Here is a 27,903-nt window from a genome sequence, read left to right as displayed (position 1 = left end):
TCCCCCTCCTCCTCCTCCCCCTCCCCCTCCCCCCGCCGTCCCCGGCCGCGGCTCGGGGAAGCAGCGCGGAGCGGAGCGGGGCAGCGCCGGGCATGGGGCGCGGCTCGGCGGGCACCGCGGCCCCCCCGCGCCCCCCTCGGCGCCCCCCTCTGCTGCCTCCTCGGCCCTCCAGCTGGTGCTCGGCGCTGCGCAGCCAGGTGGGCCCGCGCCCCCCCCCCCCCCCGCTTTCCGCGAGGTTATCATTGCTGGGGGAAGGGGGGGGGGCAGGCGCCGAGCAGCGGGGGGGGGGGATGGGGAGCCCCCCGGCTGCGCTCGGCCCCCCCCACCCCGGCCCCGCGGGGCACTGCCTGGGCAGGGGGGCGGCGGGACCCAGAGGGCGGGGGGGGCGCTTCGCTCCGGCGCGGTTCCCATCGCTCAGCTTTATTTCCTCCCGGAATGTTTTATTTGCTTTTATCGCGGTTTGTTTTACTTCATCCTCCTTCGGTCGCGGTTCGTTCCGCCGCGTTTTGTTTTCTCCGCTTTCGCCGCCTCGTGTTTGCTCCCCGTTCCGCCGCCTTCTCCTTCGCTTTTTATTATTTTTAGTTTAACTCCCCGCGCCGTGCAGCCACGCAGCGTCTGGCGAACCCGGCGGAAACGCTTCCGCGGCCGGGGGGGGGCCGGGGGGGTCGAGGCGGGGGGGTGCTGGGGGCCGCCCGCTGCCCCGCTCCGGCCTTTGTCTCCCCGGGGGAGGGCAGTTGGCGGCGGGGGAGGGCGGGCAGGGGCCGAAGTGTTTTGTTGGAGGTTTCCTCCCTCTCCCATCTTGACCCCCCTCCCGGCGGGTAATCCTATAGAAAAGGGCCGGGGATCGGGGCCCGGGGGGGTGTTTGCAAACTTCCTTCTGTTTCTTAACTTCTCACAATAAAGTCAGCGGGTTGTGGGGGTTTTGGTGGGGGGTTTTTTTGTGTGCGGTTTTTTGTTTTTTTTTTTTTTTAAACCTCCCGAAGACACCCTGTGCCAGAGGGCGTGAGGCTCGGTGGGATGGCCCCTGGAATTGCCATGTCGGACCCTTTTTATCCCGGGACAGTCCAGCACAGGGGCCAGGAGCTGCTGTTGTTGCTTCCTTGGATTAATTTGGCCCTATTGAGAGGAAAAAAAAAAAAAAAAGCTAAATTGGCAACTTTTGCCTGAAAATAACAACCATAAACCCTTGGCCTGCTTTATTAGAGCATGTCCAGCAAATCTGAAGCAGACTGGGAAGCGGCAGCATGGGAGGGCACTGTCCCCTGCCCACCCCCCACCCCCCGCAGTGCCCCCTCTCCCCCAGCCCCGCCGGCAGGGCGAGGGGCAGCGCGGGGGCTGCTGGTGTGATGCCAGTGGGTGACCATCGTGGGCAGCGATGGTGGCCAAGGCTGGGGTCCAGCCTGCGGCTGGAGGAGACACCGCTGGTCCAAGAGCTGGAGGAAGGAGGCGGCGGTGGGGCAGGAGACCCCCGCAGTGGGGCAGGAGACCCCCGCGCTGGGGACAGTGCTTGCCAAGGTTTGCTGCTGGTTGGAGCCATCTGAGCTGAACCTCCAGCTTTCGGCTGCAAAATTCCCGTTAAATTCCCGTAATGTGCCGGGGGGCCGCAGATCCCTCCTCCCGCGGGTCTGAAGGGGGTAGCTGGGTTTCAGCAGGGCTCGGCTACCTGGACGCACCGACCCTGGCCATTTCACCCTGGAAAACCCCGGAGGGACCGGGGCCTGGCGGGTGCCCCTCGCCCAACAGAGGCACCTCTGTCGTGGTGGCGAGGCGGGGGCACGGTGGCAGCCGACCCCGCGCCGGGGCAGGGCGAGGAACAAGGCGGCTTTCAGCTGCTGCCAGCCCGCGGTGCTGTGCTGCCTGCGCTCAGCATCCCGCGGGCGAGGGGCTGCGGGCACCCTCGAGTCTGCCCCCCACCCCATCCCGGCTTCCCACCGCCCTCCCCAGCATCAGCCCTGGCTTGGAGCAGCTGGGCGAGGGGTGCAGGGGCTGGCGCTGATGTGGGGGCCACATCCAAGGGCCCCCCAGCCCCAGGCTGGGTTTGCAGCTCGGAAGGGACCCTCGCTGGGATTTTGGGATCAGGATGGGTTTGTCCCAAGGGTCCCTGGGATGAGTGCTGTTTGCAAGGACTCTTTCAGGGGGGCCACAGCAGCTGGCCCGGCAGACAGCATTGCTTTCTCTTGGGAGGCTGTCGCTTCCTTGAGGAGTTTGTGCCAAATCCTTGCCACCGGGACAGCCAGGAAGCATTTGTGGCTCCCCGGTGGGATATCGCTGCTGGCAGCCCCCTCCGCAGCACCGCTTGAGCACCCATGTGCCTGCCCTGGGGAAACTGAGGCAGCAGCTCCATCGCGCCGTGGCTGCGGGTGGGACAAGGTCCCCGTGTCAGTGCGGGGACGTGGCACTGCCGATGCTTTGGAGCAGCTTCTCCACCTGACCGGCGCGCAGCGTGGGACCCACGGTGGGACCTGCTGCGTCGGCTTCGTGGGGAGGGGGCAAAAGGGACCCAGGGAAGAATGTGCAGCGCGTAAACCGAACAGAGCAGCCTTTGCACGGAGCTGCCCCCTGCTTCCCTCTTCGCAATGGAAACAGCTTGGTGCATGGCAGATGCAGCTCCAAGAAATTACAACTCGGTCTCCTCTGGATTATTTGGGAGCAGGAATGGGAACGGAGGTGGCTTTGCTGGGAGCACCCGCCTGGCTGGCAGGGGACACCCGGGGACCGCGCTGCCCTGGCACGCTTGCAGCCTCAGCAGCCAGCCGGGGTGGGACGGGGATGAGGCAGGAGGGCGAGGGATAGCGGCTTGTGCAAGAATTACAAGAATGAAAAGCAGAAGAGATTTAGCCTTCGGTGCAAAACTGTCCCCTTCCCCCAGAGGCACGCCGGGCGCGTGGTGGCCCCGGCAGGTTTCGTGCGTGAAGATGCTGCCCCGGGATGCCTTGCTGGCACGTGAGATGTCCTCGGGCATGAGGTCCTGGCGGTGGCCAAAGCCACGTTGCAGGTTTCTCTCTTTGGCTTTATTTCTGGCTGGATTTTGCACCTTTCCCTGCAGGGCAGAGGCACGCTCCTGCCTTCCTTCTTCCTGAAATATTTTCGGGGGAAATTTTTTTGCCCCAAAATGACAGCAAATGGCTCCTGAGGGTGTAATTGCTGTCTGCTAAATCATCTTTTCTGGCTGATAAATCCATAGTGGGGACTCTGGCTCCAGTACCTCAGCGGGTGCCGTGTTGGTGGCTCTGCCGGAGGTCCCGGTGCCGCTCGGCTCCATGGAGCGTGGCCGATGCTGGAGCAGGAGTGCCCTGGAGCCCGCTGAAGCCCATCCCAACCCAGCCGTTTCCCTGAAAGGTTGTTGAAGCAATTTCTAAAATTTTGTTCTTCACGTGCAGCTAAGGAGCAGGATTTTAATTAATTTGAACTGTGCTGGGACCATGGAGCACTGACATTTTTCTCATTCTTGAGATTGCTCGGAGCCCAAAAGAGACCCACACAGATGCTCTTTTTCTTAAAGGACCCATCTTTAATTAATTAAGGATTAGAAAATGATTAGTGGATTGACTTGCAAAATCTTGGGAGTACTCTTCAGCCCGGGAGCGAAGGTTTGGCTGTTTGCAGGGGGCACGGGGTATTTTTCAAGTGTGATGCTCCCTTCATCCATGTTCCGGCGAGAGCTCGGTCCTCCGCTGCACCCTTGCAACAGGGATGTAAGGGGCATTTTCTGTGTTTGCAGGATGGTGCTGAGGCTGGGAATGGGGAAGTTGAGCCTTTCCCTTTCCTCCCCCTGAATCCAGACACAGCACCTTCGGGGCTCTGCAGGAAACGGCCCCATTTGTCCCAGTCTTGCCCTTGGGCAAGCGAAGAGCACCCGGTGAGAGAAGCTTCATGTTAGACATTGTTTTAAATAAAAACCAATAAAGCCATGGAACACCAGGGGCTGATCCTTGCTGTGCAGACACGCTTGGTTTTGGCAAAATGGGGGATCCCCCATCCTGAGACACCGATGGCGCTGCTCGGAGTGTTAACATCAGGAACAGTGCCAGAGAAACAAGGGAGGAGAAATCTCTGGATCTTTTTTTGGGGGACTTTCTTTAGGAGTGTTGAAAAATGTAGTAGTTTTCAGCCAACTGTGCTGAAGCTGTGTCTATGGGGACATGTGTCAGGGCTGTCCCGCATGTCACATCGTGCCTCTGGATGTGGTTGTGAATCTGCTGGCGGGAGGGTTCTGTGGTGCTGGTGGGCAATGCCTCAAGGCGAGCAAACTGGGGGCAGTCAGATGAGCGGGGGCCAGAGCAGCCCCCCTGGCCGCGGCAGAGGCTGCCACTGCCAGGGTGTTGTGGCTGGGTGAGAACACTTATGTGGGACGGGACAGGGTGGTGGGAGGGATCCTTTGCCACTCCCCGGGGTGCTCCCGGCGGCTCCATCGCACTCCTCCATCCCGCTGGAGCCCGCTGGCTGGCTGGCACTGCGTCCTTCTGGCATTCCTGGGGGGTCGGCAAACCTGGGATTTCTGCCTCTGGATGTATGCAGCCACTGCGGGGCTGGAGCCTGGAGGGGGTCTGTGGGAAATTTGGGGAAAATTTACATCCTTCTACCCTTTGCTGGGTACCTGAGGGTGGATGTGGGGGCTCCTGGCTGCCTTGTCCCCTGCCAGGGGGACACTTGAGCTGCCCACGGGCTGGCATCCCCTTGGAACGCGTTTATTTGTCTGCATCCTGGGCAGGGTGTGGGGAGAATGAGCTTTTTAATGTCTGCAGAAAGGCTGAAACGCGGTATGTGGACCCCATCCAAACTCCTTAGGAGGCAGCAGAGTGAGCAGGGTGGTAGGTAGCCTTCGTGGTCGCGGCCAAGTAAGGAGCTTGTCTCGTACAGCTCCCACCATATAAACAGCTCCTCTGCGCCGCTGGGCGAGCCAAGAGGAGTTTCTCTGCTCCAAGTGCTGGTCCTGCTGCTTCGTACCCTCACCCAGGCCAGCAGGAGCTTCGCTTTCTTCCCTGTGACAAGAGATCCGCTCCTTATTCCCTGAGGATTATTTTGAAAAACCAAAACAACGACCATCCTCTTTTATTCTGGAGCTTGGCTTGCAGCACCCGGCGCTGCCCGTGGCTGGGGCTGGCCCAGCCAAGCCCTGGGGATGTGCTGGGCTGGGGCGAGCCTGTGGGATGTCAGGCAGCATCACTGTTTTGACTCAAACCTCTAGTTTAGGGTGTTGGAAGGGGGGAGGCTGGTGTCTGCCATCGTTTCTCGAGCAGAGTGGAAGCGGTGCCAGTGCCCCCTCCTGAGCCAGAAGCTCGGGGCATGTGCTGGGGCTGCTGATACCCTCTGCATTTCCTTCCCTTTTTTTTTTTTTTTCCTTTTTTTTTTTTTTTTCTTCGGTCTGAAGTTCCCCTTTAAGGAGTTGCATAGAGTTTATCAGTGCCAGAAAGCAGCTCGGGGCGGGGGGGGGGGGGAGGGGGGGGCGGGGGGAGGCAGTACAGCGATGCCCTCCCCGCAGGCTGGGGCGGGCTGCTCTCTCATCCCGGGGCCGATGGCAGCAGTGATGCGCCAGCTCTGCCATTGGCAGCTCCTGTGGGTACAGCTGCTGCTTCTCTTACCACTGCTTCCCTTTCGCAGCCCTCTGAGGGATGCACAGGCTCCTTCCTGGGGCCAAACATTGCTGCTCTTTATGGCAGTGGCCATGCTTTTGCTCTTCTCCACGTTGAGACCATGGGGATGGCATCAGCCACGCCTGGACCGACTGCTGGGAGCACAGATGCCAGCAGCGGTGACACGGGGCTTTGCTGGGAACTCCTTTCCAGGCAGGGGGGTTTCCTCCAGAGGAATATTTCATCCAATAATACGGAATTTAAGATGGTACGGAGGGTTTTCTGTGCCCTTGCAGCGTCCATCGGTGGAGCCGGCCAGGCACAGTGCTGGGGTGCAGCCCTGGGGTCCTGCACCCCCAGATGTCACCGAGGGTGACTTCTCAGGCTGGTCCTCTCCCCACCCAGCAGTTCCCTCCCCTGCTGGCAGGGCTGCGCTGTTGGGTGAACCCCTCCGTATTTGGCCAGCAACACTTTTTGCCGCTTTTTCTGTGGGTTTTTTATTCTGAGGGTTTTGCTTCTCTGTTGCTGCTCGTCCTGCCGAGCTTGGTGCATCCCCAACCTTGTCATTGTGAATGAGCCGCCGCTGCCCGCAGCTTGTCTTGCATCTGTGTGGCATGGGTTCGGGAGCAGCAGCGGGGTGAGGCGCTGGCGGTTGGGAGCAGGTGGCCGGGGGCTGCTGTGCCCCGTTTTCCAGCGGGTGAGAGCACGTGGAACCCAGAGGTTCAGGCTGAAAGGACGTTTCTTTATGCACCGTGTGAGTGAAGGGTGGGCTTCTCGCTGTGGGGTGTTATGGGTAAAGCTTTTGCATGGGCTCCCAAATCCCAACGAAGGTGTGTGTTAGGAGGCTTGCTTTCCTCGTATGGGCGACTGCAGCCCCTGAGGAGCTCCTGGATGCCCAGTTTGGTGCTGCGGTGGGGGCACCGTGCCAGGCGGTTTGGAGCAAACCACATCTGCAGTCGTGTATGCAGCACCGAAACCTTCGAGGAGGGGATCGACCCTGTTGCTCTGTGCGTGCTCAGCATCCCACACAAGTGGGGTTGGAGCTGAGTTTTTCAGGACACCCCAAATAAAGAGCAGTCCTGAGTGAGAGCAGGGGGCGGGGAGCACCTTCGCCAGGGTGACTGCAGGATGGTGCTGAGCCCTGGGGCTGTGTGAAGGGCTCTGCCGTCAGGTGGGTGCCAGCATGAGCCTGGCAGCGGAGCTCGAGGGTGGCAGGGTGGGCAGGGGATGCGGGCACAGAGCCGGAGCGGCACTGTCAGCTGGGGCCAGCGTTTGCTTTCAGCCGCGCGCAGATGAAATTGTGGCCAGAGCCCTGGAGCTGCTCCCGCCCGGGGTTACCGGGACCAGGGTCCAGCTCTAGCTCCAGTCCTCTTAAATTTGCTCCCTGTGTTTGTTGCTGGTGATGACAGGGTGACAAATGCAATGAAGCAGGGGTGCTCTGGGTGTCCTGGTGTGGGTGGCCAGGCTGGGACGTGCTCGGGGCAGGGTGGTGCTGAGGACACCCATCTGCGTCGTGCTGCGGCGCTTTCTGCGTTTGCCACCACCAACGGCCACCTCTCTCCCCTGGAGCCTCCCTGTCCCCGTTGCCTCTCATCCAGTGCTGCCCACGTTCCCCACAATTGTGGGCTGTGAAGCTTTCCTTGTTTGCTGTGGGGTGGTGCAGCCGCTGTGGGCAGGGTTGAGCTGCGTTCCCTTCAGTTCAGACTTTGCTGGCTAAAAAATTGCTTTTTTAATGAAGAAAAACCCCAAGACTGGAGCCAGTCATGGAGTATAAAAACTCCCATGAGGGCTGCCCCAAAGCATCACAGCCTCTCCATCTCTGCTGTGTTGGGTCACTGGTGCCAAAGCCAACCTCTCCCAGTGTGCCGGAGTGCATGCATCCCAGTATTCCCCAGTGGGAGGAGAGATTGTTCCTGCAGGCAGAGCCGGTGTCCCACTCCACCCAGCTCCCCGCTGTCCCCACCGTCACGCTGCCTCCTAACACCAGCTGCTTTCCGTGCTCATACCAGTAAGCCAGAGGCAGCACGCAGGTGTCGCCAGGGCTGGGGTGAGGCAGCATCCCTGCTGAAAGCGTGGGCTTTCGCTCTGCTTTCCCAGGGAGGAGGAGCAGGACACGATGGAGCAGAGCTGCTCTGAGCTGGTCTTGCTGGGAAGATGTGGGATGCAGGAGGGAGAGGGTGTACAGGGTGCCTACCCCAGCACCCATCAGATCCAGCCCTGGGTTAAGTTTGGTGATTCCAGGCAGAGCATCCAGCAGCTGCATTTTCCAGCGCTCTTCGTCCTGTGCCGGAGGGCAGCTCCTCTTTGGGAGGGACCTGCCAGTGTTTGCCGTGGTTGGGTTTCCATAGCCAGAGGGTGGCTGGAAGCTCTGCCGGTGGCATTTCAGGTCCACAGGCAGGTGCAGAAACCCGAGGAGCATCTCTGAGAGGAGTCACGCGTAGCTGTGCTGTAGGTGCAGAAGGCAGGGCAGGAGAGGGGGCCCTGGAATGGACAGGGACATTCCCAGTCCCACTGGGATGCTCCTCTGGAGCTGCCTTCCGCGAGGGCTGGATTTGCTCTGTGGGATACCGGCATGGGAGAAGGGATTCACGGATACAGACTCGCCCCATCCCGCTCATCCCTGCATCCATCCCATTCCCTGGCGTGGGTGGGGGCGGGGAGCACTCGCTTGGGCGCTCGGTTTTGGCACTGAGCGGTTTGGCACGTGCCGGGGGTTCCTCTGCAGGTGGCGGCTGGGAGATGGTCGGGACCCGCGCCAAAAGCCTGGGCTCCCCTGGGAGCTCTTCGCTCTGTGGGTGTTGAAGCCCGTTGGGCTCAACCGTGCCGGGGGGCTGGGGTCAGGGGGGCTGAAAGCACCTTTCATCCATCAGGGGCCTGTCCAAGCACCGCTGCCAATGTCATGGGCACCAGCGGGGGTCACATCACCCCCAAACTCCCTATAAATAAGTGAAGGAAAAGCGTGTTTTGGGTGAAGCAGAGCACGTGCCATCGCTGATGCGTGCCTTCGCTGGTGCTGGCCCCCCCCCCAGCTCCAGCCATGCCAGGAGTGGGTCCCTGCCGTCGGTGCACAGTGAGTTTTTCAAGGGGAGAAGATGGAAGCACCGGGGAGGTGCGAAGGCTGAGCCGGTGCTAAAGCTCTCCCGTTCCTCCGTGGCTCAGGGAGGACCCAGGGGGCCGCGTTGGGTGCCGTCTTCTGCCTCCTTCGAGCAAAGGGGCCATGGGCTGAACTGCCTGCTGTGTGCGTGGGCAGCCCAAAACCCTTAGCCTATAATTTCCTACCTCCAACTCTTCTCTTTTTAGAGTAAAATGATATTTTGTGCTTTTCTGGCTCGGGGGCTGCCCCCTCCGGTCTGGACAGTTTCCTCCGAGCGCCATGCTGCTGCATGGCTGCTGTCGAGCATCGTCCTTGCACGGTGCCGCACGGCCCCAATGTGGTGCTGAGCGCCCTGACACCACTCCAGGGCTTTCCCACGGTGCTATTCATTTTTTCATGCAATGCAGATAATGCTAGCAGATAAGCAGAGGAGGGTGTCCCGTTGCTGACCCCTGCTGCTAACGGCTGTGGTGATGCTCATGGTAGAGCAGCTTTTGCTATTCCTACAGCCAAAGGGCACCCGGCGTTTGGCTCCTTGCAAAGCAAGTGGCATCAGCCTGTGACCCAGGGAGGCCTCATCCTGCCGGAGAGCCTGGTACTTGGTTGTGCACTGATGCTGCATGACCCCAGAAGGGCTTGAAGAGCCCACCGCGCTGCACCACCCCTCGCTGCTCGTGGGAAGGGGAGGGCAAGGGGCTGGCTGTGCCGGGGGTGGTGCTGGCACGGTGCGGTGGGTGCTTGGTGGGGGGCTGAGCTGGTCTCCTGGTGTCCAGGTCAGGATCAAGCCAGCTCCGGGCAGGGAAGCAGCAGCCCCAGTTAAGGGACTGGAGCTTCCGCCAGCCAAAATCGGCCCTGTCTGGATTTTTGCTGATTTTGTCACTTCCCGTGATTTGAAAAATATTTTCCGAGAAATAAGTGTTTCTTCTTCCAATCGTTGCCTTTTTCTGTTGCACGTGTGCAGAGCCTGCTCCTTGGAGATCACCGTGCGAACGGGCTTCGCTTCGCTTTATTTGAGGTCATCACAGACATCACCGCGGCTGGGGAACGGGCCTTTTGCATCATTTCTTTTCTGGAGCCAGGTTGATGCTGAAGCTCTGGGATGATATGGGGGTGTCTTTCTTCCTCCATTTCTTTTTCCTTTCAGAGACAAGTCAGGAGAGTTTGCTGAGCTGAGATGTTTGTTGTTCGAATGTGCCAGAGCCGCCTGTAACGACATAGCTGGGGCAGGGCGAGGTGGTGGGGGAATAGGAAATGAAAACCTTTTCAGCCCAAAAAATTCATATAATGGCAAAACCCCAAAGCAAACCAAAGCTAAATATAGCGGGGCCCGTGAGCTCGCTTTGACTTCTGGTGAATGCTTGTGGTGGAAAAAAAAAAGGGTCGCTTTTAAAACAAAAAAACCCCTACTTTAAAAAAAAAAAAGTCATCTTGTTGATGTGCTGCTTTGTGCTGGGGCAAGAGGTGGCTGTCCCGGTGGCGGTTCAAGCTCAGAAACACACGTCTGAGGAAATAAAGTGTCTCTTAAAAACGGCACATCAGCTGGAGCAACTTGTCCTGCTGCGATGCCCTGGCTTTACTGGTTTGGGCTGGGGTTTTGGAATGGGTTGGTGCACTGGGGTGGCCCTTGGTGATGCTGGGCTGGGGGGTCACCGTGGGGATGCAGAGCTTGGCCGTCACATCGAGCCGGGGCTGAGATCAGCCTTTCTCCCTCGGCAGCTGCGCTCGCGCTGTATCTGCTGGCAGCGATTCCCCCCGCTCTGCTCCCGCCTCCCAGCGCCTGCGCTGGGATTTCGGAGGGTCCCGACGTTCCGTGTTTGCTGGGGCTGGGGCTGTGCCCACGGGGGCTGCGGCTGCGTGCAGGCGTTTTCCATCACGCCCTGTTCACGCGAGGGGAGACCTTCCCCCGACGTTCTTGTTTGCTCTGCAGTTTTTTTAACAGGTCCCCAAATACACATAAAAATGACGGATGCGCTCGCTCCTTCCCTGCTCTGTTTTTCTCCGCCCAGAGCAGATGGCCGGTGCCGAAGCCGTTGCGTGGGCTCCTCCGGCGCCAGCGCGGGGCTCGCTCTGGTGCCCCGGAATGCTGCGGGGCTGTTTCAAACGGCTCTGCTGGTGCCGTTAGAGTGGGCAAGCTCTTTGCACCGGCTCCAGTGCCCAAAAGCCTCTTGCTGGTGCTTCGGGGGGATGCCCCACTTGGTGCAGACACCCACCCGTCTGGCCTTGCCCAGAGCCCATCACCCCACGCGCAGGCGCAGGGGCAGACCCTGCGGTTATTGCTGCAGGGGAGCGGTGGTCCCCGCTGTGCCGGGTGCTGCGCCCAGGGCTGCACCCCAAAACTTGCTGTGCGTGGAAAGGGAGCCAGGATGCTCTGGCAGGGCTGGGATGATGCTGAATCCCCAGTTGATGCTTTAACCTTTTCCCCCTGTTTTTTTTCCCAGACTCCAAAGTCTTCCTCATCTACAACGCGGGCGCGCAGGGCTGCCTGGAGACGAAGGACTCGCTGGTGCGACTCGCCAAGGGCTGCAACGCCAGCGCGCCGGCCCAGCAGTGGAAATGGGTCTCACGAAATCGCCTCTTCAACGTGGGGGCCATGCAGTGCCTGGGGGTGTCGTGGCACGGGGCCAACGCCACGGCGGGGCTGCACCCCTTGGCCACCTACGAGTGCGACCGCGAGTCGGTCAACATGCGCTGGAGCTGCCGCGGCCTCGGGGAGCAGCTCTCGCAGCATCTCGGCGCCCGCCCAGGCAATTCCTCCCTGGACAGGGGGGACCAGGCGCGTGGCTCGCAGTGGAGGACGTATGGCACCGAGGAGGATCTGTGCTCCGTGCCATACTCTGGTAATGCCTCGCTGGGCATTGGTATTCTCCCGTAACCCAAACCAACCCCGAAACGTGCGCTGAGGCCACAGCGCCACAGCAGTCAGCTCTTGCCTGGGGAGCTCGGTTTCAGCTCCCTGGGGCTGCAAAACCAGGCAGGATCGGGGCGATGGGGAGTGGGCAGCCTCCGGGCACCCCCGTAGCCCCCACAGCAGGCCAGCCTTCACCTCTCACCCCACACCTCTCTCCAGCCCCTGGTAGACCCAGCCTCAAGCCAGGGCTCCTCTTTTCCCCCAGAGATTTACACCATCCAGGGCAACTCGCACGGGAAGCCGTGCACCATCCCCTTCAAGTACGACAACCAGTGGTTTCACGAGTGCACCAGCACGGGACGGGAGGATGGCCATCTCTGGTGTGCAACCACCCAGGACTACGGCAAGGATGAGCGCTGGGGCTTCTGCCCCATAAAGAGTAAGTGGGGTGATACATCCCACCGGGAAAAGCAGAAACCCCGTGCCCTTCCCCCCCGGGGGCTTTCCTGCCTGCCCCCTTCCCTCCTGCCTCATCCCCCCTCCTGCGAGCAGCCTGCGGTGCTGGAACAGCACAGGTTGTTGGGGTTGCTGGGTCGTGGGGGTTTCTTGGAGCCGCAGATGGGGCTGCGTTGGGTGCTCACCCTGCTCGTCCCTGCAGGCAACGACTGCGAGACCTTTTGGGACAAGGACCACCTCACCAACAGCTGCTACCAGTTCAACTTCCAGTCCACGCTGTCGTGGCGGGAGGCTTGGAATAGCTGTGAGCAGCAGGGGGCCAACCTGCTGAGCATCACTGAGATCCACGAGCAGACCTACATCAATGGTGAGACCGTGGCAGCCAGGCTCTGCGCTCATCCTCGCCAGGGGCAGGGCTGGTGGCACCGCGGCTGGTGCCGGGTTGCTCTGCCTGCCCTGGGTGGTTGGTTTGGGGGTGGTGACAGGCTGGGGCTTGAGCTGGGGCTGGGGGGACTGATCCTGCCCCTGTGGCTGCATTGGCCCCAGGGCTGCTGACTGGGTACAGCTCCACACTCTGGATTGGGCTCAACGACCTGGACATCAACGGAGGCTGGCAGTGGTCAGACAACTCACCCCTCAAGTACCTCAACTGGGAGACTGGTGAGATGGGAGGGTTGTGGTGGTGATGGGGGTGCTGGGGAACAGCCTGTGACCGCTGGAGTTGGCCCCCGTGGCCGGGGAGGTGGCCTGGGCTGCCACAGGGTGTCCCCTCGCTGCCTGGGGACAGAGAGCCCCATGGGACTGTGGGGCAGCCTGGGACATCGGTGGAGCTGGGGCAGGGACACAGGGTGCTGCAGGGGGAATTGTCCCTCTTAGCAGCCCTGCAGGTAACCTGGGTTGAGCTTCCTTGTTCGGAGGGTCATTGCATCCCAGCCTGGTGCTGGCAGAGTGGTCCCCAGTTGCAGGTGTCCATCTCTAACCTTGGGGTGTTTGGGGGGCAGAAAGACCCATTGCAAGGGCTGCTCTGGTCATGCCCGGTGCTGACACTCAGAGTCACTTGTGGGGACAGTGATACCCTCGGAGGAGGTTTGGGGACGGGTGGGAGCAGTTCAGGTCTGGTACTGTGACCCCCCGACTGCCATCGATATCTCTGGGTAGAACAGTGATGCTCTAGGTTCTCGTGCAGTGAGGCACAATAAATAATCCTGGGTACCCGGGGTCATGTCTTCATTGTGCCAAATAAACAGGTCTTCACTGACGTGGCAGCAGGGAGAGCTGCTCTCTGCCGGCGCCAGCCCTTGTGCAGTGCCCTGCCTGCGTGGGCAGCGCTGGCGGCTCTGCCCCAGCTCCTCAGCAGTGTATCCCCCCCTGCCCCGCTTTCCAGATCAGCCCGACAACCCCAGCGAGGAGAACTGCGGGGTGATCCGCACCGAGTCGTCTGGGGGGTGGCAGAACCGTGACTGCGGCATCGCGCTCCCCTACGTCTGCAAGAAGAAGCCGAATGCCACCGCTGACCCCTTTCTGACGGGTGAGCGGGGGGATGAGTAGCAGCAGCAGCGAGCAGCCCCGAATCCTGTATCCCAGCCGGGTGGGCTCCCATGCCGGCACAGGCGGGGAGTGCTCCCTGCGTGGCGGAAGCCCGTGGAGATGCCCGTGGTGTCTCCAGCTTGCTGGGGCAGAGCGGTGGTTGAGCTCCCAGGGTTGCCTGCAGTGGGGAGAAGTCCCCCCCGAGGGGCATTGCCCGAGGAGCGCTCGGCGCTGTTACGGCTGGGGTGGTCGGGAGGAATCGAGCAGCGGGAGGTGACCCGTGGGCCCAGGAGATCCCCTGGGGTGCTCTCTGCAGTGCTCTGCCATCGCTCCTTTGCAAACAAAAGGGATTTTGTTTTGTCCCCAGAGCTCTAAAGCCATCAGTCTCTGCACCTTGCCATGGCGTGGTAATTTTTGGCTGTAGCTTCCCTGCTGTTACTTTGGCTTGGTCTCCTGAGCACCCCATGGGACTGTGGGGTCTCCTGAGGACCCTGTGGGACTGCGGTCCCCTCCCCAAGGTCTCCTCCCCACCGAGGTGGGGGTTGGAGAGCAGGACGGGAGCCCTCAGGCTGCCTTGTGTCCTGCCAGACTCGTGGTCGGAGGTGAAGGTGGACTGCGAGCCCAGCTGGCAGCCCTTCCAGTCCAACTGCTACCGTCTGGTGGGAGAGAAGAAGAGCTGGCAGGAGGCGAAGAAGACCTGCCTGCGGAGCGGGGGGGACCTGGTCAGCATCCACACCCTCTCCGAGCTGGAGTTCGTCACCAAGCAGATCAAGCAAGGTAAGGGGGAGCCCGCTGTGCCGGCAGCACCGTTCCCGTCTGGTCGTGGGCTCCATGCGATCCCACTTCTGTGTGACGGGGGCTGCAAAGCTGAGTTGTTTGTGGCTGCGAGGGGAGTGGAGACCCCCGGCTGGGAGGTGGCGTGTTGCTTGGAGGAGCCTGTGTCCTGGGCACATCCTCCATCCCGCAAATATCAGTGCTGCTCCCGGGAGCCTGCGGTGCTGAGGAAGGAAATAAGCAGCTGCAGCTGGGGATGGTGCTACTGCCAGTTGGTTAATGTGGAAAAAATGGAGAAAAAGATCCTGCTGGGCGAGTCTGCACCTCTTACTGCTTAGTTTGCCCAGGATGTCACTGTCCCCAGGTCAGGCGAAGGGGGCGCCTGCCGGTGGCATCCCAGGCTTCCCTCTCCAGTTCTGGTCTCACCCAGGTGTAATTGCGTTGAAGTTTGCCACATCAGGATGTGTCGGAGCTGGGATGGTGCTTGGGAAGTTTCGGCCCAAACAGTCATGTGGCAGTACGGAGGGGTGCCCGTGCCACCATCCTCCGGACCCTGCTTGTGCCATCTGGCATTAGGGTCACCCTCGGCTTGGGTTTTGCTGTTCCGTCCGAGCGCGGCCGCTCCGGCCAGGTTACAGCTCACGACAGCCCGGCCCTGCTCCGCAGAGGAAGGTGCTGGCAGCAAAACCTGCCGCGGGGACATCGGGGGACCCAGACTGCAGCGGGGACCAGGGAGGGGCTGGGGGCTGAAGGGGCTTAATGCTGAGGGAGGCAGGAGCCGTGGGTGGAGAAGGGAGGGTGATGTGCTGGTGCCTCCAAACTGGGAGCAGAGTGGGATGGGATGTGAGGGAATGGCTGAAACCCATCAGCTCACTGGACCTGGGCCTGTGGGTCTGGACTTTTACTACGCTGCTGCTGCTGCCAGCACCTCTCTGAAAACCGGTGGCAGATACCCCTGCGTTTCCCACTCCACAGGTCCATCCTTGTGGGCAGGAGCTGCCCTGCTCTGCCTGCCTGCCCTGCCCTGCTCGCGCTGCCCTGCCTGCCTGCTCTGCCCTGCCTGCCCTGCCCGCCCTTCCCTGCCTTGGCTGCCCTGCCTGCTCTGCCTGCCTGCCTCCCCTGCCCTGCCCACCCTTCCTGCCCGCCCTTATCTGCCTACCTGCCTTGCTTGCCTGCCCTGCCCACCCTGCCCTGCCTGCCTTTCCCTGCCTGCCTGCCCACCTGCCCTGCTTGCCTGCCCTGCCCTCCCTGCCTGCCCTTCCCTGCCTGCCTGCCTTCCCTGCCTGCCTGCCTGCCTTCCCTGCCCTGCCCGCCCTGCCCCGCCTGCCTGTAGCACCGCTGGGGTTAGAGCCCTGCAGTGGGGTTTCAGCCGGTGCTTTGCAGAGACATTGTCCCAGCTCGAGGGCTCGTGCCACCGGGGAGTTTCTGCCAGGTTTTGGCCAGGCAGAGAGAGTTCCACCTCCCGACGCTGCTGTCTCGGCAGATGTGGAGGAGCTCTGGATTGGCCTGAACGACCTCAAGCTGCAGATGAACTTCGAGTGGTCGGATGGGACACCCGTGAGGTTCACGTACTGGCACCCCTTCGAGCCCAACAACTTCCGCGACAGCCTGGAAGACTGTGTGACCATCTGGGGACCGGTGAGAGCCCGGGGCCGGGGGCTTAATCCTGCACCTCCACAGAGAGTGCTGTAGCATCCTCGTGGCCAGGGACGGGGTACCTCGTGGAGCATCTTTGGCTGGGGTTGAGCATGGCTATCCTGGTGGGAGGGATCTGGCACAGCATCCTTGGGGATTTGAGGTAGGGAAGGAAAGCCTGTGGCCCCAAGGTGGGTGTGGATGGGGTGGGAAATCACCCAGGCTGTCCGATCGGCTCAGTCCTGCCCTTCTCCCTGCTGTGCAGGAGGGGAGGTGGAATGACAGCCCGTGCAACCAGACCCTGCCGTCCATCTGCAAGAAGCCCGGTCGGGTGAGCCAGGAGAAGGAGGAGGATGATCACGGGTGCCGAAAGGTGAGTGGGACCTGGTCGGGAGGTGGCTCTGCCTCATGCTTGGGGCTTCAGGGTTGCAGGGCACCTCTCCCCAGAACCATCTCGGGGAGCTCTGGTGAGCAGCACCTGGAGCTGTGGTCTGCGCTTGGGGGCTGCTGGCACCACGGAGCATCCCGTGGCTGCAGAGCCCCTCACTTCGGTGGTTACATGAGGCCAAGGGAAAAACTGGGACAAAACGCACGTCTCCGTCGTCCAAGATCCTCCCCCGTGGGCCGGCTTGGTTGCCAGCAGGGACGTTCATGCCTCTGTCTTCCCCTTGCCTCTCTCGGTGCCAAAACCCATCAGCAAAGCGGCTCCACGTGGAGCCCGGTGGGATGGAGGAGCTGCCAGCCCCGTGCTCAGCACCGTGGCAGGCTGCCTCCTCCGGGGGGTACAGGCATTTTGGGGACACGGCCACCACGCTGGCAGGTTCTTGCTGGGACCGCGCTCTGCCTCAGTTTCCCCAGCTGTTGTGCTGGCCGAGCCCGCCCCGTTCCCACGCTTGCTGGGAAGTTGCTTTTGTGCCTGTGTGCAAAGCCTTCGAGCGGCGCGCCGGGCGTCACCGCCACTCTTGAACGTCTCCCAGCGTTTCAGAGCAGCCAGCGCGCTCGCGCTCGGACTAGCAAGCAGAGAGGTGCTGCCGGGCTCCTCCCAGGGCTTTTCCCCATCACGGCAGGGACAGACCCCAGCAGGCACTTGGCTCTGCCAGAGCTCGGGAGGAGCCGGGCCAGCTGCCATGCCAGGCCAGACTGGGGGGCTGCCAGCTGGAGCCGGAGGAGCCCCGGTGTTGGTGGGTGCTGGGGACAAGGCACTGGGTGGCCATGTGCCACCATCACCGCAGGAGTCCTGAGGACTAATCGAATGTCCCCGTGCAGATTTAACTCCCTCCTGCCTCTCCAGCCTCAGTCTTACCCTGGCCTTGGGTGCCTGGCAGAGATGCACCCGCTGGGAAGCAAACTGGGAGTGATAAAGGAACCAAGGAAAGACCTTTTCCCACCCTTCCTCCCCTCCTCATCCTCAGTGGGGCCGTTTGCCACGCAGATGCAGAGGCTGATGGAGAGGAGGCAGCATCTTGCCCAGAGAATCGGCCTCGGTGCTCTCCGGCCACTGTACTTTTTTTCTTGGTGGCTTTGCTGCTTTTCCTTCTCCTTTCCAAACCCCCTCTATTTTTGGAACAGCCTGAAAGGAAGAGGTGGGGGATGGAGATTTGGGCGATGGAAAGGCAGAGCTGGAGAGCGATGCGGGGGCACGCCGGGGTCGGGAGCTGGAGGCAGCAGTCGGGGTTGACGGTCCCATCCTGGTGCTTGCGGTGGTGCTCAGTGCATGAGAGAGCACCCCTGTGGTGTTAGTGATGCTGAGGCCCAGGGCTGGTTGGGGACCCATGTGGGGCCACGTAAACCCTTCTGGGGATGTCGGGGACCCACATTGTGCCATGCTGTGCCCCTTTCTTGGCTGCTCAGGGGTGTCGGTGCTGTTCCCGGAGGGGCTGTCCCTGGGGTTGGTAACTTTGGGGGAAGGCTGCAGGAGCAGGAACTTGCGGGGAGAAAGTGGGATTTGGGGTCTTTTTCTTTACGGTCTCCCAAAGCTGCTCTCCTGCTTTTCTCCCCACCACGCTGGTGATGCTGCAGATGGCACGAGTCCCCCCAAGTCCTTCCAGTGCCCCAGGGGTAAAATCCCAGTGATGTCTGGGAGGATCCCTTCGCCTGGGGCCACTTGCCTCCCCGGCTGAGCCCCTTCACCCTTCCACCCTGGCTGGCTGTTGCATCACATGCGTGTCCCCTCTCGCAGAGGAGCCCCCACGTCCCTCCCCGCACCGCCACTGCCGCTGCCAGCCCCGGGGCCGCCCCGCTCCCTGCTCTGGCAGAAAACAGGCGCTATTGTGTCTCCAGCCCCGGAGAGGCTCCAACATCAACAAGGCGGGGGATTAAAGCAGGCTGCGGTGGGACTCACGCTGGATTCGGCCCCGCAGCATATAGAGGAGGATTGTGTTCCCCTCCCCGTGCCCCGGCTGGGGCTGGACGCTGGCAGAAAAGCCGTTTCCCTGGCTTTGAAGCTGCCTGGGTGTTTGTTTTCCTTGGAGCCATGTCCTTTGGGGCCAGGGGCTTGTTAGAGCTCAAAGCTGAGCAGGGTCAAGCTGGGGCGGCCGGGGGCAGGAGACCGCCCAGGGGAAGGTGGAGGTGGTGGCAGGGGACGTGGGACATGGTGTTCGCCCCCCCGCCTTTGCTGCTGTCCTTCTGGTGAGGGCTGGGGTGAGCAGTGGTGGATGGTCCCTGTCACCCGTCCCCAGGGCTGGAAGTGGCACAGCCCCTCCTGCTTCTGGCTGGGTGAGGACCGTGTCCCCTACAGCGATGCCCGCAAGATGTGCTCCGACTACGGCTCCACGTTGGTCACCATCACCAACAGGTCAGCACCACGCCGGTGGCGGGGGGCTGGCTGCAGAGCGAGCCCCCCAGGGCGGTAAGACCCGACCACATGGGCTGGAGCATCACGGGCTGCCGGGTACCTCAGCTGGCAGCATCTCCCGCTCTTGCTGCCCCGCCAGGTTTGAGCAGGCGTACGTCAGCAGCCTCATCTACGGCTGGGACGGGGAGTATTTTTGGACAGCACTGCAGGACATCAACGAGACGGGCGCGTTCCGCTGGCTGAGTGGCGATGAGGTTATGTACACCCACTGGAACCGCGACCAGCCCGGTAAGGGGGCGGCTGTGGGTGGGATGGGGATGTGCTGTCCCTGCAGGTTGGGTGCTGGCTCTGCCACCTGGCACGGTCCGACCCTAAGGTTGGCATCCTCCCCGCTCGTGTGAGTGCTCCAGGTTACAACAAGGGTGGCTGTGTGGCCCTGGCCACCGGCAGCTCCACGGGGCTGTGGGAGGTGAAGAACTGCAGCACCTTCAAGGCCAAGTACATCTGCCGGCAGAACCTGGGCACCCCGGTCAACCCTGAGCTGCCTGGTCCCTACCCCACCCCCAGCCTCACCGCCGCCTGCCCTCCGGGATGGAGCTCTGACTCCAAGCTCCGTCACTGCTACAAGGTAAGGGGTGCTGGGGGGGCTTGCCCTGGCCACTGGGGGGGTGCATGTGCCTCCCCACCAGTGCGATGGGGGTGGGTGGTGGGGGTGGGCGGTGTGTTTTGGTGCTCGCAGAGGGCAGCCTGGATCCCGTGAGCCTGGCTCGGGCTAAGTGGTGGCAGTGTGCCCCGGGGTGCTACCATGGTGGGGATGATGCTCAGGTCGTCTCAGGTGCTGAGCCTGCTCCGCTGCTGGTTCCTCCTTCCCCAGGTCTTCAACTTTGAAAAACTGCAAGAGAAGAAGACGTGGATTGCGGCGCAGGAGTTCTGCCGGCAGCTGGGGGCCCAGCTGCTCAGCCTGGGCAGCTACGAGGAGGAGCACTTCGTCGCCAACACCCTCAACAAGATTTTCGGGTGAGAGGCTGGCTGCGCCGGTGCGTGTCCCGCTGCCGGAGTGGGCTCGGCATGAGCCCGCAGCCCTCCCGGTGCTCTGGCCCTCGTGGATGGGGTCTCATCGTTCCCCCCGGCTCCCCGCAGGGAGTCAGAGCCGGAGCTCCATGAGCAGCACTGGTTCTGGATCGGCCTGAACCGGCGGGACCCCGCGGGGGACCGGAGCTGGAGGTGGAGCGACGGGCTGGGGGTGAGTCCAAGGGGGGGCGTTCAGCAAGGGGACTCCGGTTGGTGTTTGGGGTGCAGGGTGAGGGCAAATGTGGCGCTGGTGGAAATGCCCAACACCGCCCATCTCTCTCGACCCCCAGTTTTTCTACCACAACTTTGACCGCAGTAACTACGACGACGATGACATCCGGACCTGCGCGGTGCTGGACCTGGCCTCCCTGCAGTGGATGCCGATGCAGTGCGAAGCCCAGCTGGACTGGATCTGCAAACTGCCCAAAGGTACCTGGCGAGGACCACCCCCCTAATCCAACCCCCTCACCTCTGATAACCTGGCAGGGGCTGGGCTGCAGGGTGGTGGAGCCTCTGCCACCTCCCTGCCGCAGGTTGCACTTTTATGGTGGGTGGGGGGTCCTCATTCAGGGGCTGGGAGAGGTGGGAGAGGTGCTGTCCGTCCCAGGGGGATTTGGGAGGGTACCTCACCCTTGGAGCCCACGGGCGGTTTGCCGGGAAGCACCAGAGGGAGCATCCCAGCCCCGCATCCCGCTGAGAGCCTCTCCCTGCCCTTGCACCAGGTGCCGATGTGAAGGAGCCGGAGATCACGACCCAAGGTGTGTTGGCTGTGTCCGTGTGTCCATCCAGCACAGACCGTTCTCCCTGTGCATCTGCCACCCCATCGCACGTGTCCCTGCGGGGCATTCCTGCGGCGTTACCCGGGGTGGGACGGATCCTGCATCGGGTCGTAGGAGGGAGGGGAGCGCAGGCATCCTGCTGCACAGCATGGCTGCAGAGGCTGCCTGCAGGGATGGGGCAGGATCAGGCCCCTCCGCTGCAGGAGAGGGGCAAAAGCAAAGCAGCCCAGCCCATGGGGGACCAAGGGACAGGGTGGTGGGTGCGGGTGGCTGCAGCAGGGGGTGGCGCAGCCACGGTGTGACACCACGGCATGACTCTGATCCCTGCTTGCAGGCAGCAAAGAGTGGGTGAAGTACCAGGAGGCCGAGTACAAGTTCTTCGAGCACCACTCCACCTGGGTGCAGGCGCAGCGCATCTGCAGCTGGTTCCAGGCGGAGCTGGCGTCGGTGCATGGCGAGGCCGAGCTTCGCTTCCTGGGCCAGAACCTGAAGAAGGTACCAGGGGGATGGGGACCTCCCTGGGTGCCAGTGGGTTCCACTGCCTCCCCGGGCTGCTCCCTGCCCGGCTTCCTTCGTCCTTTGCCAGAGGGACGTGATGTGGGGACAGCTGGGGTCACGATGGGTCTCGTGCAGCGGTTCCAGTGCCTGGGTGCGGGTTGGGGCTCAGCCAGGGGATGCTTTTTGCTGTGGTGCGAGCTGGGGGGTGTGTGCTGCCCAGTCCCCGTGGCTGGGGTGGCTGCAGTTGTCCCCAACAAGTCCCTGCGAGGCACTGACATGTCCTCCCTGGGCGTGCAGTTCTCCAGGGGCCAGGAGCAGCACTGGTGGATCGGGCTGCACACCTACGAGAACGACGGGAGGTTCAAGTAAGTGGGAGACCAAGCCACCACGTCCCCGTGCCGCTGTCCCCTGCTCTCGGAGCGCTGTGGCTCAGCACCTGCACCTCAGGGGGTCTCATCCTGGGGTGCTGGGCTGGAGGTTCCTCACCCAATAGAGGGCAGTGGTGGGGCACGCTCCCAGTTAAGGTTTGCAACTGGTCCTATTTGCCAAGTCTCCTGCTCGGCTCCGTGTTCCCACCGGTGCCTTTCCCAGGTGGTCCGACGGGTCCCTGCTCAACTTCGTCTCCTGGGCACCGGGCAAGCCCCGGCCCATCAACAAGGACAAGAAGTGTGTGTACATGACGGCGAGCAGAGGTGAGGGGCTGGGGCTGCGGGCTGAGCGGAGAGACCCCAACCCCGGTGTGGCGGTGGGGTCATGCCCAGCCTGTCCCTCCCCGCAGAGGACTGGGGGGACCAGAAGTGCATGACGGCGCTGCCCTACATCTGCAAGCGGAGCAACGGGACAGCCGTGAAGCCTTCCCTCCCGCTGCTGCCCGCTGCCACGAGCGGGGGCTGTCCCCGCGGCTGGCTCCCCTTCCTCAGCAAGGTACAGCGGGACGGAGAGGGGGCAGTGGGATGGAGACGGGGTGGTGGGACGGAGAGGGGGCGGTGGGACGGAGAGGGGGCGGTGGGACGGAGAGGGGGCGGTGGGATGGAGAGGGGGCGGTGGGACGGAGAGGGGGTGGCGGGATGGAGACAGGGCAGTGGGATGGAGAGGGGGTGGCGGGATGGAGAGGGGGCAGTGGGATGGAGAGGGGGGTGGCGGGATGGAGGGGTGGTGGCAGGATGGAGAGGGGGTGGGAGGACGGAGAGGGGACAGTGGGACAGGGGAATGGCAGGACAGAGGGAGCAGCTGCCTCCTGGCCTCCCACCAGCCCCACTGTGGTGGGGTGGGGGGGCTGAGAAATGGCAGGGTGGAGGGGGACGCGTGCACGTGTTTTGGGGGAGATGCTGGGGGTGCATGCAAGGGGATGCTTCGAGGGGCGCACCGCGGGGTGCGGGTGCATGCACAGGGGTGCTGGGAGGGAGGTGTGCTGAGGGGAGGGTGTGCGGGAGGGGTTGGGGGGCCGGAAAGCGTGAGGGTGCGAAGGGGAGGAGGGCTGTTGGAGCAGGATGAGGCTGCAGAGGGTGGTTGAGTGGGGAGGGCGCTGGGCTCGGGGTGGCTGCACCCCCTGGGCCAGCCCACATGCCCCCACCCCCCGGTGCAGTGTTTCAGCTTCAATGGCCACGACAAAGCCGAGATAGTGAAATGGCCAGAGGCGAAGCAGGCGTGTGAGAGCCAGGGTGCCATCCTGGCCACCATCGCCAGCCCCCTGGAGCAGGGTATGTCCCCCCCACCCCCACTGGCCCCGCTGACTGGGGACCTGCTGGGGTGGTCCTCAGCACCTCACCTGTTGCTTGCAGCTTTCATCACGTCCATGCTGCCCAACATCTCCTTCAACCTCTGGATCGGGCTCCACGATGCGCAGAGGGAGTTCCAGTGGGTGGAGGGCGAGCCGCTGCGGCACGTGGGCTGGGCGCCTGGGGAGCCCTCGGGCTGCAGTGCCACCAGCCCCCGTGACAAGCCGGTGAGTGGGACCCCCCCGGAGCATCCCCCCTCCCCTGGGATGTTCTCAGTCCCATGCCCCACCCCCGAGGTGGAAGGTTTTGGCGTACCGGGGTGGCTCTCCAAGGGCAGAGCAGTGTCTGGCCCTGCAGGGTGGGCGTCCCTGGCGTGGGGGTGTCCGTGGGGGTGGGACGGTGATGCTTAGGGCACTGCTGACCTCACGGCTTGGCTGTGCAGACCAACTGTGTGGTGGTGTGGCACGGCTCGCCCCCCCACTTCACGGGACGCTGGGATGACCGGAGCTGCCTGGAGGAGAAGCACGGCTACATCTGCCAGCGGAGCATAGGTAGGAGGGGGACGGGGGGACACCCCAGCTTCTGCTCGCTGGGGACCTGCCACCCCCCCCCCCGCTGCCCCGTGCTGTGGGAGGGACTGCGGCTGGGGGGCTCAGGGTGATGGGCTTAGCCTGGGGGGAGCTGGGGGTGCTGGAGGAGCCTGGGGAGACCGGTTTGACTCGGGGCGGGGTGTCCCTCGTCCCAGCCGCTTGTGGGGCAGCCCCAGACCTGTGCGTGCCGGGCTGGCTCGGCGCGTCCCACAGGGACATGCACAGCTGCAGGGTGGGGACCGCACCGGGGTGTCACTGCTCGCCCCGCTGGGGGTTGTGGCCTCTTTGCCCTCCCCAGCTGCGTGGGGGTGCCCCATGCGCAGCACTGCCAGGGTCACGCCGGCTTGGGGGGGGGATAGGGACAAGGGGGTGACCCGCCCTGGGGTGGATGCAGGAGTGTCCTCCATGCCCTCTGACTGTGTCTCTTTGCTCCCCCAGACCCGTCCCTGAGCCCCGCGCGGACGCCGTACCCCCCTTCGCCCACCGGCACCCTCTTTTACCACAACAGCACTTACCGCATCCTGCAGAAACCCCTCAGGTGGCACGAGGCGCTGCTGCTCTGTGAGACCCTCAACGCCACCCTGGCCACCATCCCCGACCCCTACAGCCAGGCGTTCCTCACCCAGGCCGTCAGCAGCCTGCGGGCGCCGCTCTGGATCGGGTTGGCCAACGACGAGGTGAGGGGAGAGGGCAGGCAGCTGGGATGGGGGTGTCTGCGGGGTCGGGGCAGCCCCCCAGCTTCCCCTCGCCTTGGTTCTCCAGGGAGGCCGGAGCTACTCGTGGCTGACAGAGGAGAACCTCTTCTACGCCAACTGGCAGGACGGGGAGCCCCAGCAGGTCGCCGGCTGCTCCTACATGGACGTGGACGGGAGCTGGCGCACGGCCGGCTGCGACACCAAGCTGCAGGGGGGCATCTGCCAGCTCCGAGCAGGTACTGGCTGGGGGGGGGACACGGGGGGCTCAGTGTGGGGCAGACTGGGTGGAGTGCACCCAAGGGTTGGAGGTGGCATCCCAGGGGGGACCTTCTGGAGCTCTTCGTGTGTCCTTGTGGGGCAGGGTGTCCCCAGCGTGCTGTGGGACCCTGAGACCCTGTGCCCCCCCAATGCACCCTGTGTTCCCCCAGGCGCCCCCCGCACACACAAGTGGAGCTACAGTGGCAGCTGTCCCAAGTCGCTGGAGGACTCGTCCTGGATCCCATTCCGGGACCACTGCTACACCTTCCACATGGAGATCACCCTGGGGCAGAAGGATGCCATGAGGAGGTGCCAGAAAGGTAGGGAGGGGCTGCGGTGGTGAAGGCAGGTGACGCACCCTTGGAAATGGAAGAGGGTGCAGTCCCCAGGGCACCCATGGGTGCCACAGAGCACCTTTGAATGGGATCCCTGTCCCCGCACCCATGTCCAGCCTTGGTCAGCCATCATCTCCTTGCTGTTACGTGTTGGGGTTCCCCAGCTGCCGTGTGGCCCATGGGTGGGTCCTCTGGGGCACTGCTGCTCCCGAGCTCCATCCTCGGAGGTCCGGGCTCTTCCCTGACGCTCTCTCCTCCGCAGTCGGTGGCACGGTGCTATCCATCCAGGACGAGATGGAGAACGTCTTCGTGTGGGAGCATCTCCAGGCATACGAGGGCCAGTCCAAGGGTGCCTGGCTGGGCATGACCTTCAACCCCAAAGGTACAAAGGGAGGGTTTAGATATTCCCCCAGGCACCACCATAAATTCCCACCAGTTCTGCGGTGAGTGGAGGAAGCCCCTGGTGGTGGCACCAGTGCTCATGCATTGGTGTGAGCAGGAGCCCCAGCCCGCAGGCTGTGCTGGATGTGCCCCGTGGGTCCTCCTCTGGCTTGGTGGGGTGGGAGCGGTGGCTTTGAAGCCCAGAGCCTCCTCCAAGGCACTGGAGCCTGTAGGTTCAGGAAGGAGCCCTGCAGCCCCTGGTCCTCCCCATCACCCTGTCACACCTCCCCATCACACCTCCCAGTGCTTTCTGAGCTGGGGGAAAGACGGAGTGACCCTGTCAGCCTCCCCAGATTCTTCCATGATCTCTCTTACGATCTCCCCGTGGCTCTCTCCTGATTCTTCCATGTCCTAGGCGGCACCTTGGTTTGGCATGACAACACGGCCGTGAACTACTCCAACTGGGGCCAGCACGACACTGGGCCCAGCATGCTCAGCCAGAACAGCTGCTACTGGATCCAGAGCAGCAACGGCGTGTGGCGCCTGGGCTCCTGCACCAACGTTACCATGGGGGTCATCTGCAAGATCCCGCGAGGTAGGGCCCCCCCTCTGCTCCCTGAGGTGCCTGGGCTGATGTGGGGTGAGCTGGGGGTCCGGGTGCTGCAGGGCAGAGCTCTGTCCCGCTGGCAGCGCCAGCCACATGTTTGGGGCAATTCCAGTGTAGGGGGGTTTCAGGGGGCTGGTGCTGGGGTCTGCAGGTCCCCGCTGGGCTCAGTGGTGGGCTGTGTGTGTCTCAGTGGCTGGGTCAGAACCTCAGGGCAGGATGAGGGCGGTGGGGCGGTGGTGGAGCAGAACGAGAGGACCCCCACAGCTGTGCATCACCTGGTGTCAGCGCTGGGGGCAGCGAGGATGTGGGGCTGGGGTGGGGTGGGGGGTCCTGGGAAGAGGGGAGGGTGCCGTGACCACGTGCTCATCTGTCTGTGTTGCTGTTGCAGTGGAGGAGAGCAGCTTTTCCAGGGCAGGTGAGTGGCACCGTCAGCCTGGGCACAGTGTCAGGACCAGGAGCCGGTGCTGGGGGCCTGTGCTGCAGCCCAGCTTTGATTAATAACCAAAGAAATGGGGTTTGTGGGTGGGAAATCCCGTTTCCAGGTGGTTCTGCCCTGGGTTAGGGTTCCCCGGCAGCAGAAGCCATCCCTCCATGGAGCAGTGTGTGCAGCCAGCCCCTTGCCGGGCCCTCCTGCCCTTGTGGACACCACACCTGCTGGTGGGATCCCAGAGATACATCCCAGGCAGCTGCACACACATCAGGAACAACCCAGGGAGGCTGCCCTGGGCAGGCTGCCCCCAAAACACCCCAGCACCGTGACTGCGGTCCTGTCCTGCTGCTGCCTGGGAGCCCCTGTCCAGCTGGAGTCCCCCCCGCCAGCCGAAGCCCCTCTTGCAGGGGGAGACGCCGGGAGACGGCCGGCTGCCTTTCACCACCTTCTTCTCCTCCCTGCAGCTCTGCCGGAGAACACGACGGCCATCGCAGTGGTGGTGCTGTCGACGCTGGCGCTGTGCACCGTGCTGGGTGTTGCCGTGTACCTGTACAAGCGTCGGCGGAGCGCGGAGCGGGGCGCCTTCGAGAGTGCCCGCTACAGCCGCACCACCTCCAACCCCAGCGAATCCGCTGAGAAGAACATCCTGGTGTCGGACATGGAGATGAATGAGCAGCAAGACTGACGGCAGGGGGGACACTGGGGACGGGGACCTGGGGAGGGGGGAGGACGGAGAGCATCACACACGCTATCCCCATGGCGCACGGGGCAGGGGCGGCAGCAGGACCGTTGCAGCAGGGCAGGGAGAGGGGCTGGGGTCGGGGTCCGGCCGGGCGGGTGAGCGGAGGGAGCTGGGGTCCCCCCTGCCCCACGGGTCGCTGCCACCACCTCCGGGCTTGTCCTGGCTGCCAGGAGTTGGCCTGCAGCAGCTGTGGAGGCGGTTTCAGGGCTAAAAAGCTCCGAGGAAAGGTGCCCCCTCGGCTCAAGAGCTTTCTGGTGGTGCGAACAGGCTCCGAGACACCTTCCCCTTGGGAGAAGGCAAGCGCAGGCGTTCAGGGCCCTGCAGTGGGCTCGTTCCCCCCAGGAACTGAGCTGGTGTCCGAGAAGACATCCTCCTGGGCAAGAGGTCTCTAAAGCCGATCTACCTCCCCTCCGCACGCAGCGGCGAGGGCCCTGCCAGCCCCCCGGCCCCGCCACCCTGCCGCTCCTCTCCCCCTCCTCGGCCGCATCCCCTGCCCCCGGCAGAACGCAGCGGAGACACCGTCGCAGCGATCCGAGCGTGGACCCCTGGCATCGACGATGGGATCCCCTCTCCTCCCTGGCAGATCCCCAGAGCTGTGTCCAGCCCCGGCGAGGCTGTGGCTGCTCCCCCCGGGCTGGCAGCCAGAGCCTGCCCCACCGTCTGGTTTTTTTTTTGGGGGGGGGTTGTCCCAAATCACCGCATGGGATGGCACCGGAGCAAACCGCCGGCCAGGCCCCCTGCGGCAGGAGCACCCTCAGCACCCCAGGCTCTGCGGGAGGAGCTGGGTGCCGCGGCGATGCTGGGGGGGCAGGGCCACCCTCTGTCCCTCGCCGGGCTGGGGTCACTCGCCGGTTGCCTTGTTGGGGCCAGAAGGACGAGGTCAGGGCTGTAGGGTGGGGAGCGGTTTGGAAGCTTTGGTGGTTCTTCGAAAAAGTTCGGTGGTTGTTCGGTTTGGGTTTTTTGTTTGGTTGTTTGTTTGGTTTTTTTTTAAGGAAATGATAGCTTTTTTTGCTATTCTGTATTGAGTGCGTGCTGAATATATACGTTCTTTCACACAGCTGGCTGGGGTGTTTGTGGTTGCCTGTTTTATGTGTAGGA

At 63.1% G+C, this 27,903-nt stretch overlaps 1 protein-coding gene across 1 annotated transcript; it reads left to right on the top strand.

Annotated features, from left to right (window-relative positions):
* Positions 1–7: 7 nt before the first annotated feature.
* Positions 8–27,867, top strand: MRC2 (mannose receptor C type 2; the record flags this gene model as incomplete). The annotated part of the gene is made up of 30 exons (XM_056362728.1): positions 8–197; positions 11,106–11,504; positions 11,781–11,954; positions 12,174–12,338; positions 12,518–12,631; positions 13,356–13,499; positions 14,087–14,275; positions 15,756–15,910; positions 16,173–16,280; positions 18,586–18,701; positions 18,841–18,989; positions 19,112–19,329; positions 19,576–19,718; positions 19,842–19,944; positions 20,063–20,201; positions 20,495–20,530; positions 20,886–21,046; positions 21,347–21,414; positions 21,641–21,741; positions 21,828–21,973; positions 22,635–22,749; positions 22,831–22,994; positions 23,210–23,318; positions 23,796–24,034; positions 24,120–24,288; positions 24,481–24,630; positions 24,908–25,027; positions 25,442–25,621; positions 26,022–26,048; positions 26,528–27,867. Coding segments are annotated over 30 exons (4,512 nt in total), but the record flags the coding sequence as incomplete, so codon positions are not given.
* Between the last annotated feature and the right edge of the window lie 36 nt (positions 27,868–27,903).

Source organism: Falco biarmicus, chromosome 17 (assembly GCF_023638135.1).
Source record: "Falco biarmicus isolate bFalBia1 chromosome 17, bFalBia1.pri, whole genome shotgun sequence".
In the NCBI taxonomy this organism is placed as follows: domain Eukaryota; kingdom Metazoa; phylum Chordata; class Aves; order Falconiformes; family Falconidae; genus Falco; species Falco biarmicus.
Note: the sequence above shows the minus strand (reverse complement) of the source record. Positions and strands in the feature narration are given on the sequence as shown.